At 43.4% G+C, this 14,807-nt stretch overlaps 1 protein-coding gene across 1 annotated transcript; it reads right to left on the bottom strand.

Moving 5' to 3' along the window:
* Positions 1-1,841: 1,841 nt before the first annotated feature.
* pdp2 (putative pyruvate dehydrogenase phosphatase isoenzyme 2) lies at positions 1,842-14,485 on the bottom strand. The gene is made up of 9 exons (XM_083764212.1): positions 14,418-14,485; positions 10,087-10,228; positions 6,974-7,198; positions 6,304-6,423; positions 4,900-5,186; positions 4,418-4,523; positions 4,015-4,251; positions 3,444-3,743; positions 1,842-2,817 (listed from the first exon to the last, which is right to left on the bottom strand). Exons 2-9 carry the CDS (start codon positions 10,165-10,167, stop codon positions 2,545-2,547), a joined length of 1,629 nt encoding a protein of 542 aa, XP_083620338.1. The 5' UTR covers positions 10,168-10,228; positions 14,418-14,485; the 3' UTR covers positions 1,842-2,544.
* Between the last annotated feature and the right edge of the window lie 322 nt (positions 14,486-14,807).

The following is a 14,807-nucleotide window of genomic DNA, read 5'->3' as shown; positions in this document are numbered from 1 at the left end:
AAAACAAAACTTAAAAAAAGAAGGGAAAAAAAAGAATTGTTCTGCGGTAGGCTGAGTTCCAATTCCAGTCAGGTGAATTCTTCTCACAGAATACAGCAACCTGTTTACAAAACACTTGGTATCAGGACAGGCTCATATGACACTGGGCGTTTCAAACAGGTTCTAGACCAGTTAGAGGTAGAAGAGGGAAGGAGAGATGGGGTAGGACTTCACGATTCAAGGTGCCACCTACTGATGATTTGTGCCTTATACACTTTGAAAAGCCTTTCCCTGAAACTGATTTTGGATTGCTACAAACAAATCATTTCTTTAAAGATGACTGGAATAGTTTTGCTTGTCTTTAATGTTTTATTGTCCATGTTTCTGGACAAAGTGGACATACAGTACACACAGGTTTCTGAACATTAAACATACAAACAAAGGTGAATACCTTGAATTCACCTTTTCACTTTAGGTGGAGAACCAAATGTAAACGGGACAAACATTCACACATAAGTTAAAGCTTCAATCCAGAACTTATTTTAATGAAAAGAATCAGTACAAAGTACAAACACATTTGATGAAAAACCTCAAGCTACAACCTACAGTGTCACCCATTCTGAGCTTGTAGATTTATACATTTTCGCCTAGGTTTAAAGTGATTAGAATATCTTTTTATGGAAATGAGTATGCACAAATGTATAGTTTTTGCAATAGTGTGGTTATCATAGGCACACATGCACCTTAAACAAAAAGCGCCTGCCTGCTAGGAATACGTCATCTCATACTATACTCAAAAGCAGGATGCCAATATAACCGAAGGGAGGCCGTTCTCAGCCCCCAGTGTCAGTTAACATGTAGAAGTGCCTGAAGCTCATAAGCGCAATATCTCTCATTGACTCTTGGAAGTGGAATTAGTTTAATCTCCCACACGGGATAACTGGGTTCACCTGGTGGGACATGAAACTTAAAAGATTGCAGCTTGAAAAGGTTTCACATTGCGGATCAAAGAAAATATCACAAATTGATTGTCGAAAACCAAAACCTGAACGTCTAAAAGCAAGAATAAAACATTATCTTTAACAGCATTACTCAGGCAAGGCAGAAAGTGAATTTGTGCATTAGTTTACAGTATAGTAATTCAGTCACGGTTTCAAGTATACAACACACATAATTTCTGTAAAATTAAAGTCCAAAATTGCACAATTGCAAATTGTTTATGGAGGAAACTAAGTGATGTACGTACCGGTAAAATGTTCATGAAATTTCTCTTGTAACTCTGACCTCAACTGATGTAAACTACAGTAGAAAAACCATCATTGATATACCGGTATAATAAGACAAAACAGAGCTCGACAGAAAACAGTTTCAAGCTCATGTCATCCCAAACAATTCCAAAAATATGAAGACAGGAGTTACACATAGTTACCACATTCCCGCCAGCAATAATTCATAAATTCACCCGTTAACCGCCCATGTGTGTTTTCTATCCCCCCCCCAATTTTCTTTTTTTAACAATCAGGCTTTCATGTCATATGGGTGTTTTAATGGAAATTGCTCTCAGGAACAGCTCGACTGATTTTGGCCTCATCGTGATGTCATCAATGTCACCCTACTTTGTATAATTCCTCCTCTTCTTCAGTCTTCAGTTCCAAATTTGCATTTCCACTTGTTTACAATGTCCACCATTGTTGATTTTCAGAGCTGGCATGGAATGGAAACAAGCCTGGTTTTATCTAGCATCAGTATTATAATGACTCAAATATTAAATAATCTGCATATCAGCACCCCCACCACCTCAGGACATTGTGGTACTGCAGCTAAAACTGCTTTCAAAGTCCAGAAAGAAATGACAAGGCCTGGTTATATCAGAGTGGTGATTGAGGCTCAAACCATTAGAAATAACTTTGAGGGACATAGACAATATGATATGATTATTAAATATTAAAAGCAGTTTAAAAATGCATGTTATTTGCCCTTTAAGCGGGAGGTGACAGGAAAAAACTGAATCGGATGTAGACTAACGGTGTGTTTTGTGACGGACGCAAATATACAGGTATACTTTCACTTGAACACATAGCGTTACTGCGACAATCAGTTCAAAGCCATTGAACTGACTCAACAATGGGCCATTGAAAAGCTGTCCGAAACACGTTTGTTGTCTGTCAGAGGTAAATAAACCATGTGAAAAGGACATTTCGTGTGTGCTGGCTATTCCTTTATTCCCATTTGTAGTACCGTTGAGCCTTGCACCAATAAGGCTAGTCTTCCAATTTGGAGTGTTTTCTGCTTTTGTAGTTTCTCTTTCTCTCATTTGAAAATATGTTTACCACGTGTGGATGTGTGCAGTAATCTTGCTTACGGTACCGTTTCTGTTTACTTCTACTTATGCAGCATTACGACGGCAAGCTATCACAAACCACTATAAAAAAGGACCATTTGGCGCAAATCTAAGTCAACGGCAGTAGACGTAGCTGAATTAAGATTTGACGTAGATCTCAGTCAACCGCAGGGAATGTGTTAAGAATTGTTGTGCATCATGTGTCTTAGAACTCGACTGTCAGATCAGTGGCGAGGTTTGGCCAGGTCAGAGTTCAGATACACCACAGTGACTGTGATGTCATCCCTGTACATGCGCGCCAGGTCTGCTGGCAATGCCAGCATAGAGGACAGCTTCTCCTGGCAGAGCTCTCCGTACTCCCCGGTGCCCAGGGCATGTCTGACGAGGTGCGTGGCAACGTTCAGGTCCAAGGCAGGGGTGAAACGGGCGCGCCGCTGCAACAAGAGGTCGTGCATCTGGCCCAAATTCAGCCGTCTCTCGGATGGAGAGACTGGGGCCTGAGGAGAGGGGGGGGGGGCGAAGAGTAGAAGTTAGTCATAGCATAGAGACTTTTGGAACAAACAAAAAAAAAGTTTATGTTTATACTTGGAGCGTCATAAAAGTGAAACAACTTGGATGGCATGATCACATTAATGTAAATATTGGTTTGAGCAGGAGAACCGCAGGTTGATTACAGAGGGTCATTTATTTTTTTCCACTTTTGGACTCATTTGGATGTTAGATTTTCCAGTGTTTTTTAAGTGGTGCTACCACTTCAAGGATCAGCAATGTCCCTATGTATGTCTGTCTGTTTAGGTTACCAACAGGCGGCGCTGTTGCGCCACTCACTTCAGACAGGTCTGATTTTTTGTTTAGATGTGCTGACATCAGAATGCAAGGAGAATGAACAAGCTGAACATGTCCTGGCAAGCTGCCACACGATAAGATGCAGAAACCATCAATCAACACCACAACCACAATACATACAATTCCATCCGTCACGGCACGCACGCACAAACCTAGAGAAAAGGTGCAATACATTAGATCCAAACACTGATCAGAAGGTTAGATTACGGTCAAACCAGATACAACTGCTGCACATGCTTAAACAAACAAAAACACACACACACACACACAATAATACCTGCATGTGAATCCCACTCAAATGCTCCCCGACAAGTCGCACGGCCTCCTTGCTGCTCAGCTCGTCCCACAGTCCGTCGGAGCCGATGATCAGGAAGCGGTCCTGAGGTCTCAGCTTGTGATAGGTCAGCTCAGGTACCACATCCAGGTAGGGTGGCGTTAGGTAGTTGGGTGGAGTGTACTGGTACAAGTTGAGAGAATCCAGGTCCAAGCCAGAGTCCAGCCCGTTGAGAATGCTCTGCTGCAACTCGGGTTTCCACTTGAACCTCACGTCACCGAAGGAACGCAGAGGCATCAGGACCTGGCAGCACATGGACAAGACCGTTAGTTAACATTTACAATTGAGGCATTTAGCAGACACTCTTAATCCAGAGCGAATGTGCAATGAGTAGAATGTAATACACAATGTAAAGCGCCTTGGATAATGGTGCTATATACAAAAATGCACCATTTACCAATTAGTGTATATATCTGTCTATTGCTTTACATCTGCCACTGAATCCAAAAACAATGTGGACAATAAAGTTGATCTAATCTTATTCTCATCAAGCTATAGTATAGTGAATGCTCACCCCCAGCAGTCGGTCATCAGTGACCACTGTGTCCCTCTCAGAGGGGGGGTGCTGGGCTCTGATGCGCTCCATCTCAGCCTGGTTCTGGGAGTTGTGGTCCGAGGAGAGGTCCAAGGCGCTCCACGTGCCATCGTCCTCCTGCACCCCCAGCACGGCTCGGCAGTCACCGCTGTTGGCCACGTGGATCCCCTCCATACCCACATGGGCCACGCAAGCAGTGGAGCCAGCGAAGGCAACCTGTTGCAAAGGAACATACAGATATCAGACACTAGTGTTGTTGTGCGCATTTTGTGCTAATCTGAGCTAGACGATACTGAAGTACAGATATCGGACACTAGTGTTGTTGTGCGCATTTTGTGTTAATCTGAGCTAGACGATACTGAAGTGCGGAGTGTTTGTTTACCTGTATAGCCGTGTTTCTCATGAGGTCACTGTCATGAGGGACCTGCGCCTCTAAAGAGATATCCGTGTCAAGTCGCATAAAGGCATAGTCCAGAGCTTCCTGTGGACTAAAGGGAGAGTGGAATAATGGGTGCATTCTGCATTGTAACACTGATCGGACGTAGTAATGCACCTAAATTCAAACCTAAAAAGGTCACCAAAATGGCTAGATTCATTATGCTTTATTACCCAGTCAGTCCAAGTGTAGCTGGTGAGGATCAGAGTTTTATTATAATTGTAATATTATTCATATCTCTCTACTCTTACCTTGTGCCTATCCTGTGTTTCAACAGCTTTCAAACTCAATGCTGTTGCTGCTAAAACACTGTCATTTCTACACAGGGATCAATAAAGGCCTATCTATCGTTTTGAGGCATTTCTGTCAACTGTTGTTCAAATAATAGTTGCATACTGTCTAGGCACCTTGTTTGCAAACATACACACCTCATGCCATCACCATGTTCGTCACTATCCAGCAACTCCTGCCAGAAGACTCTGAGGTGGTCTATGTAGAGGGAGGCAGACTCGCGGTAGATGAAGTCACTGTGGTGTCTGTACCACTGTAATATGGGAGGCATCGGCCGTTCGTGCTCCATGCACCTCTCCAGTTCCTCCAAGGTCCGCTGGGACATCATGGCCACGGCCACATAGTAGGGGAGACGCTCACTGACTGCCTGTGCGCAGGCAGCCCCCCCATGCCCATCAAACACTCCAAAGAGCATGCCTTTTGTCTAGACAACAACATGGGAAACACGTCAACCCATTTAGACCGTACGACATATGGGAATGTCATAACTAATGCAACCGACGGGTTGCTAGGGCGTGTACACACGTCGCATGCGCGTTGTCGTACACTTGGGTTCGGCGCACGTAGGTTTTGACCAGATGGATATACTAAGCTCTTCATTTCTGACTTCAACATGCCTCTCATTCAAAATATGAAGCGAGCGATAATCAGCGACTTATATCGTAATCTTAGCGAGGTAAGCAAGCAAATATATGTCTCCCGGTTCTTGTCCGGAACGGACAACAGACGAGCACCCTGAGCTTCTATTTCGAAAGAAATCCCGGCGCTGATTGTGTTAACGTGGTCTGGTCTACTGTTATTTTAGACTGAGAAGAGACCATGGGGTGGAACAAGGATCTGGAAGGGGAATTTTATCTCCACGCTGGGATTTTCTTTTTAATTTATATTTTTTGTCCCACGATTTTGTAACCCATTTTTCACCCCTGTGTCAATCATCCTGTGATGTGATCATGGGCTCTACACACCCTCCGCCAACCTAGGGAGAGCAACGGACTTAACTCATGCTTCCTTCATGCTTGAGTGTCCAAGTTGCTCCTTTACACCTGACAGGGGGGAGTTTCCCTGTTTGGACGTAGCGCGTGGAAGGAGCACGTTATTCCAACAAGTTCCTTTCCCCTCCATCAGGCGTCCCGGCTGGCCAGGGGGAGGCAGTTTAGAGACCAGGATTACTGCATGTTTTTGTGAGGGTACCTACCCTAGGGGACACGGGGAGAACATGCAAACTCCACACAGAAAGGCCCTTTCGCCAACCCCGCCTTCGGGTATGGGCACTGATGACGCGGAGGAGGAAACACGCCGCCAGCACCCACAGCGCCCCGAGCGGGAATCGAACCCAGGACCTTCTAGCTGTGAGGCGACAGCACTACCAACTGTGCCACCGTGCCCCTCCACGCTGGGATTTTCTGAACGAACTGCTACTTCTGCACCCCGACTCAAGACTCTTAAATATATTTGCACACACTTACTGTAAGTGTGTCCAAATTATATATTTGGAGATCATTTGGGGGGATTCATTTGTGGAATGAGATTCTCATGCCTACCTGTAGGCAGGAGGCTGCAGTGCGTCGGTCCTCAATGGGAGTGTTAGCGGCTAACTGGTTGCTCTCAAAACCTTTCACAGCACTGAGGCCCCTTGCATCAAACTCGGGTACAATCACAGCCTGTAATATACATGTAGAGATAGAGACATGCATTAAGTATTTTACCATTGATAAGTTATTGGCTGGTGGCTGCAGAATAACATGAAGTCAATGTCTTATCATATGTAAAATGTACTACAATTGCATACTGAAGCCGTTTTGTCTTTACAATGTCCAGAGTTCATATCGATTGTACAATCTACGGTTGAAGAGTTAAGCTGTGATTAGCTGTACAGACGGATCCATTCAAATGCCCACCTGTGGGACCTGCTACATTGAGTAATTTTCCCATAGAATTGCATTCATTTAATCAAACTTATTTTTTCCACGAGTCAAATCGCACCCTTCTGTCCATTAGTTAGAACGCAGGTTTAGTTACTTCCGTATTGTATTCATGAAGCTTGGTCCTACTCAAAAACCTCTCAAAAACATGCAATCAATGCCTATGCCCAGAAGATAACTACGGATGAGTTCAGTTAAAACTGACTGTACAATGTTCCATTTCTAAAGTTGTTTAAAAACTACACTAAATTGTTGTAAATTGACGCAAGGTCGACAGATTGCTGCTTACCTGCTCATTGGCCCGCAGCATGCTATTGATCTGGACCCGGCTGAGCTGATAGGCTAGATCCTCATGGGTTGAAAGATGCCGGTCGCCCCGAGACACAGAGCCCATCTCAGCACCCCTGTGATGCCACCAATGTGATTTGAGGCCGCTCCAGGAGGAGAAGTGGGACTGTTGGGTCAATGTGGGTTGTTGGATGGAGGGGGAGGAACCAACGCCATACTGGTAAATCTGAAAGATACAGAAATGCTATTAAAATGTATGGTGGGGAGCTATTAGGCAGTAAACTATAGCCAGGGGTTTACTAGTTGGTACATCACACACAGAGTAAAAATAGACCTTTGACAGCCATATTGACATAAATAGCAAGGTGATGTTATATCCTGTGCAGGTGTTACATTATACTAACCCATTTAAACACCTTCTAAAACCTAACCTAAGGTTTCTGAAAACCTTCAAATTCTTATTCAAAAATAACAAAAAATATGTTGCACTACTACTATGTACTGTAGGCCTATAGCAGCAATTAATGAGACACATATTCAAAGGTTTAACCACGTATAGGTTGCAACTGGTCTAAATGGGCTCATTACAGTTGTGTTCCTAGTTCCGTTTAGATTAAACAGTCCGGGAGCTGCTATTGTTGGCTTTCTGGAAGGTACTGTCTATTGGATGGTGGGGAAGAATAGCTCTTGCTTTTTGTTGAGTCAATTGGTCAGACAGTGGTAGACGGTGCAGCATAATTATTCAAAATACTATATTGTCATTATTGTTGCTTATATCTAAGCATTATATTTTACCATCACTAATAGTACTCATCTAATACATTATGATAATATCATCACTTGCCAAGTGGAGACATCTAGGCTCTTACAAGCTACCAAATGATAATATTATTTAGATGTCTCCACTTGGCAAGTTGGCTATTGTTTTGGTTACAGCCTGTATGCATGTAGTCTTGTTATGGCTCAGCTTGTCCTTGAAGCAGCTATTATAGCATATCATCTGATCCCTGTGCTCCTTGGCAGAACTACTGTACCATCATCGACCTGAGTGTTATTGTACTTCTCCATGTCATGTACATTAAAGCCATCACCACCTCCTAGAATATTGTCTCGACTCCTATTGCCTCAACAATTACTGACTTCCAGTGATTTCCAACGAGCACTTCCAAACTACAAAACTCACATGAATTTATAGCTCATAACATGTCTAGGGTGGATTTTCAGGTGCCAATTAGAGAGTTTAACTGTTAAATACAATCAGATAGGACTTTTCTGTTTAGATGAATGGGCAGTAAAGGGTTGGTATTGCAACTCTAGAGTCCAGATATTACAATTTAGGCATTTAGCAGATGCTTTTAATCCAGAGCGTTTTACAGTAAGCAAGAACAAAAAACATGGCAATACATCATAAAAAAGTCATACGTACATAAGCTAAAACTGAACCGAACCTAAGATAATAAAATCACACCCGCGTGAACTGAGTGGTGCAACTCCCCTCTCCCCCCACAACAGCACCACTTTTTCCCCTACTGGTACTCTAAACATCGGGACATAGTCACATAGGGACATTCCTTGGAGTGGTTGCACCACCCAAAAATAGGATCTAAAGCCCAAACCACACCATTCCAATGCAACTCCTTGGAACTCAAGGATTTTCATTGGTGTGGTTGACCTTACAACGGTTTTGTCCCGAGAAGTTGCTTGCTTGGGGCGGCGGTGGCTCAGGGGTAGAGTGCCTAGATGGTAACCGCAAGGTTACCATCTAGGCACTCTACCCAGGCACTCAAACCCAGGCTCCCCCAGAGTTACTGTCGACACTGAACCCAATTGCTCCCGATGTGCTAGTTGGTGCCTTGCATGGTTTCCGCTGCCATCGGTGTATGAATGTGTGTGTGAATGTAATGCACAATCTCTGTAAAGCGCCTTGGATAAAGGCACTATATAAATGCACCATTTACCATGGTTCAAGGTTCAAGTTTATTTAGTGTCCCCGAAGGGCAAATTGGGTTGCAGCATAGACAGTACATTAAACAATGAATGAAACAGTACAGACAACAAACAGTTCACATAGCGGATACCAGAGTAAAAGGTGCACACAACCATTAAAGTGCAGGCGTTTAAAGTGCTATGCGATAGGTCATAAAAGTGTGTGTGCATAGACATAGGCACAAGATAATACAGTAAAAAGTAAAAGTGCTGGCCCAGGCCGTAGCGTAACGGTCTGGGCACCGGACTGGTAATCCAGTCGCAGTGTGCCGCGGGTTCGACTCCCGGACCCGACACGGCCTTTACTGCATGTCATCCCCCCATCTCTCTCCCGTTTCCTGTCAGCCTACCCTTCAAAAAAATCAATAAAAGGCGTAAGCCGCAAAAAAATATCTTAAAAAAAAAAAAAAAGTAAAAGTGCTCATCATAAGGTTATATCCTCGATCTACGCACAGCAGCATTCAGTGTGTGAATAGAGACCGGGACAAAGGAATGTTTGTGCCTGTTTTTTGTGGCACAGGGGGCTCGCAAGCGAAGGCCGGATGGGAGAAGGATGTACTCTCCGTATAGTGGGTGAGCAGCATCAGATCGGATACACAGGGCTTTGTTAAGTACCTGTTTCTTAAAGATCTGGTCTAGGCCGTTCATTTGTGAGCCAATGATTTTTGAGGCCACTTTTACAATTCTCCCTAGGGAATTTTTGTCTCTGATGCAGAGATTACCATACCAACAGATAATGGAGAAAGAAATGACGGACTCGATGTAGGCACTGTAAAACAGTTTCATCAGAGTCTTGTCGACATTGAACTTAGCCAATTTCCTTAGGCAGTACAGGCGTTGTTGACCTTTTTTTTGCATCACATCAGTATTTAGGTCGAATTTCAGTTTGTCATCAATAATTGTGCCTAGATACTTGTAGCTGGGCACAATATCTACAGTCTGTCCATTGACAACACTCTTCTGGGGGGATTGTGGGGAACGTCTAAAATCTATGCATAGCTCTTTTGTTTTTGAAACATTAAGCTGCAAGAAGGCGTTGTCACACCAGTTGTAACTGGTTTGGTTTGGGCTTAAGAGTTGCTTGTGGTTGGTAAACAGTGTGGTGGTTAATTGAATCAGGACAGTCACCTGGCTGGAGACAGTGGAGGACAGTGTCAGTGTGCAGCTGGAGGCTCTCTGGAGGATGCTGGCGTACACACATCCAGACATCTCAGTGGACGGAGGGTCTTGTGGCTCTGCTACTCACTTCTCACCTCGGTCACCTCAATAGCTAAAGTTATGAGAAATTAATCATATACAGTAGTAAATGAACAATGAGCCATCTCGTAAGTCTCGCAAGTTATTTACCGAGGAGAGAACAGCACACTGGCCAATGTAGTCATAATTTTGACAGAAAGTAGCTCATAACATGTGTACAGTGGATTTTTATGAAACAATCAGATAGAGGATAATTCAAGCTTTTGATGCGTCGTTATGACTTCAAAGGTTATCTAAACTCCAATAAACAGGCTGTAAAACACAAGTCATGGGACCTTAAAGGACCACTTCACCACTTTTCAACCTATCTTCATATAATAGGTCCTCACTAATAATCATGATAAAATGGCACAATTTTTTTCTACTCGGTCTGTGTCTCATAGGAGAGACATTCATCATTCATTATTGTGAGAACGATGGCTTCCAATTTCGCATTGCAACTTTTCAGGACTAGAAAGCCTGCAGTTTTTATTAGCTTGTATTCCCCATCAATGATGTCACTGGAAGACGGTTTCTGAACTGCCCACAGCCCTCCTATGAGACACAGACAGAGTAGAAAAAAACTGCGCCATTTTTTCAAGATTATTAGTGAGGACCTATTATATGAAGATAGGTTGAAAAGTGGTGAAGTGGTCCTTTAAGAAATGGCATATTTTAATGATTAGGCTACCGGGATACATATCCCAAAATGAATGATATGAATATGAACAGCAAATGACATGGATAAAAGCAGATACGAACTGTTATATCACGAATTCGGATTCGATCATATCAGTCCGTTGGTCAGGGCGCCCCTTGAAGCGCAGGCCAGAGGTGTCGTCTTTCCTGGAGAGCTCTGACGTGTCTTTACTTTTTCAGACACTATATAGAAATCTTTCTGTCTCTCTGTGACCTTGCTAAGCACAGCTAGGGTGCACACTCTTAAAAGTAATGGTAACTGCCTGTGTATGCTCACAATCCAAGCTCTTTGGCGATAAATGCTCCCTCAATATTATTGACTTGGTTTGGCTGTGCAGCAGGAGATACCTCGGAAGATACAGCCTGAGCCACCCCATGCAAAACTTGAAGATCTCTCATGATTCTGAGTCTCTTGGGTCTCACAGCTTTGAGACGCTGCTGCTCACCTAAGGAGCAGCCAGGACCGCCAGAGCGTTTGTGCTCTAACGGCGGCAACAAGGTGGGTCTCACAGCTTCGAGACGCTGCTGCTCACCTAGCCCCTTTCGGGACCCTACATAAAGCTTTTCTGAAATTTTGATGAGTTTTATGTTGGGTCCCTGGTCATGACTATATTTTCGTATGGGAATTCCGGAACGCGGACATTCATATTCTCTCTAAGCTCGTATCTGCGGCGTCTGACGGCCTTTTTTTCTTTGAGTCATTCTGAATTCGTGAACTTTAAGTACCTATACATTCCGCTGCGAATATCTCCTGTGGCGCGGAAGCCGTTAAGTATTTTTTGAGTGGTGCAACCACTCCTACAACCAGCTTGCATTGTCCTCGTACCTGTTTGTGTGTGTGTCTGTGTGAGCACGAGTATGTGACTTAATAATAGCAGTAGGGGGCGCCAGAAACAGTGAGAGGGGTAGTGACTCTAATGAGAGAGAGTGAGAGAGAGAGAGAGAGAGAGAGAGAGAGAGGGGGGGGGGGGGGGGGAATTGCACCACTCAGTTCACACGTGTGTGATTTTTAATCTTTGTTTGACCGATTTGGTCGCTTTATTTCTTCTTGTTTGTTTACCGTTTATTGTACCGCCTCCCGGTGTGCGGTTGGCTTGTGCGGCTACGTCCCTGCCTCTGATCTGCTCTGTCATAGCTATAGCGCCACTAGCTAGCCAGATAGGCGGTACAATGAGGTGTCAATAAACAAGGAAGGAAGAGAAGAATCAAAGCGACCAAATCGGTCAAACAAAGATTAAAAATACTTAACGGCTTCCGCGCCACAGGAGATATTCGCAGCGGCATGTATGGGTACTTATACTTCACATATTCAGAAACGCTCACACGAAAAAATGTCGTCAAAGAGCGCAGACAGGCGCTAAACATGTTGTTTATGTTTTATGAATGGCCGCGTACCAGGTGGCATGGTAGTGATGCAACAGGACCCAATGCACTGGGTCGAACAAATGTCAGAAACTTCAGTAGCATTGGGTTCTGCTTGGAGGGCTACTGCTCACCTAAGGAGTAGCCAGGACCGCCAGAGTGTTCGTGCTCTGACGGCAGTAGGGGTGGGTCTCACAGCTTCGAGACGCTGCTGGATATCCCCATATATGGGGACTAAATATCCAATGAGCAACTACTCAGATCCAACAACATGACTGGAAGCGAGAGTCTTCGTATACCATTAACATCAGGCAGGCAAAAAAATTACTTTTTCTTAAGTAGCATGTGACATGTCAAACTAGGGCATTTTCATGATTCTGAATCCATTATTCCATTCCAAGCATTAGTTTTGCACAAAATGCACTCCTTGGGCTAAAAATGGCCATAGAAGTCATGACAAATGTGATGAGGTCAGCACATTTTGGGCACATTTGGGCAAGTGGCTATGGCTGCTTTTAGCCCAAGGAGTGTTTTTTGTGCAAAACAAATGCTTGTAATGGATTCAGAATCATGAAAATCCCCTAGTTTGACATGTCACATGCTACTTAAAGCAAAAGGAAAGTTTTAAATTTTTGCGTGCCATATAGGATGTATGGTAGGGTCACAAGAAACCCCTATAAAATAAATTGCCCAAAAGTGACAGGCAGTCAGCAAGTGGATTCATGAATATATAGACAATATTTTAGGCCAATAAAAAAATACTATACCAAATTTCCCACAAACAAAAGAAGCCTATCGGCTGCCGCCTGCCGGACTACTAGACATATGAATAATGAGCTACTTTCTGTCAAGAAATTCTGTGCAGGTGATTCTTGTTCTAAATCATGGGTTTTCAACAGGTGGTCCGTGGACCACTGGTGGTCCGTGGAGGTATTGCATGTGGTCCCTGACCATGCATTTAGTAATGTAGGATTTGTTGATTTGTTTTTAAATGTTCTTTCCACTAGTTGAGAAACCGTGAACTGAATGACCTGGTGACCTATGATGAGTCCATCCATGTAGTATTTTACTGACAAGTTAGAGTTCAAGAAATTCAACAGAAAAAGGGAGTTAGAATCTCCAGAAGGGGGAAGTGCACCGGATTGTCTGGTTGAGTTATTATTAGGACATTTACCAGTAGTCAACGGTTGAGAAACAGTGGGATGTATACACATGGGATGGATAGCAAGTGTTAATTTACAAAAGCAAGCACTAATCTTAGCCCATATCCCCTAAATCTCCTCTAAATCTAAGTGTGGAAGCACTCGTTTTTATTAACGGGTTGCGCTGCTGCCTCATGCATTAGCCTATGTGTTGAGGACCCCCTCTAAAATGAGATGTGACATCTCAAGGGGCTTATCCTTTCAATATAAGGTAATGTATATAATTATGTGCAAATTCGAAACAGGTGGTACGCAGGGCCGTTCAGTGACTTCGATGAGTGCTTAAAAACTCCAAAAAAGAATCACCTGCACAGAATGTCTTGACAGAAAGTAGCTCATACGTTCTGAACATGTCTAGGGTAGATTTTTATGAAACAAAAACTCGGCAGATTGAAAGAGGATAATTCAAGCTTGGCCCCTAGAGCTGCAATGTTGGTGAGTTTAACGTCGTTTAATACAAGCAGATCGCAAACGCAAATTGGATGAATGGGGGGGTCAATGAGTCATCCCATTATTTAAAAAAATCTAAAGTTGCAAATTGCGTGTAATAGTGTAATATGAGTGTAATATATAAACCAAATTGAAAGCCAAATGGACACAAAACCATTTGGTTTCATTGTACACTCTCAAGAGTCAAGACTCAAGAGTTACATTATTGTAATAATATAACTCTTACATTATTATAGTTACATCTGCATCACTAGATGCAATTTACAAGAAGTCTAAACAATTACAGAATGTATAAGAATTGTTATTTTTGATCAACTTATCTCTCGATCCTAATGGTACCAACATCAATACAGCATGGACAATCTTATCCAATTGACAACAACATAGGCTATTCGACGTCTTGGGTCTCAGAGGATTCAAATGGTGATCCGTGGCTCGAATGCCCAATAAATAATGAACCTTGACATGAAAATGGTAATAGTTGAAAGTGTTGAAACAGACACTACCTACCTAGAAACTAGCAAACGTTGAGAACTGGCTCGCGAAAACATTAATGACAGCCGCCGGCAGACGCCATGATTGTCTGAGTGACGTTCTCTACTTCTGCAGCGTCGTTGTCAGATGAAACGATGCAGTCTATGGAAGCTATAGCGACATGACGTTGCAAAGACGCAATGATGCATGTTAGCTGCTCCAAATCAAGTCAACTCTAACCTCGCATCACCAGGCTTTCCACCGCCTCGTCAACTCACAACGCGTGACGCGTCTTTGCATCGTTTCATCTGATCTGCCCGTGTGAACGCAACATAACAACTGAACGCACCATTTTGGTAGTAGAGGTAATATCCCATAGCCGAGAAGAACGCAGTGTGTTTGTTCCATGGCCCAGAGGAACGACGT

Source organism: Protomyctophum parallelum (assembly GCF_964188405.1).
Source record: "Protomyctophum parallelum genome assembly, chromosome: 4".
NCBI classification, from domain to species: Eukaryota; Metazoa; Chordata; class Actinopteri; order Myctophiformes; family Myctophidae; genus Protomyctophum; species Protomyctophum parallelum.
This window is presented reverse-complemented; position numbering and strand designations above follow the sequence as displayed.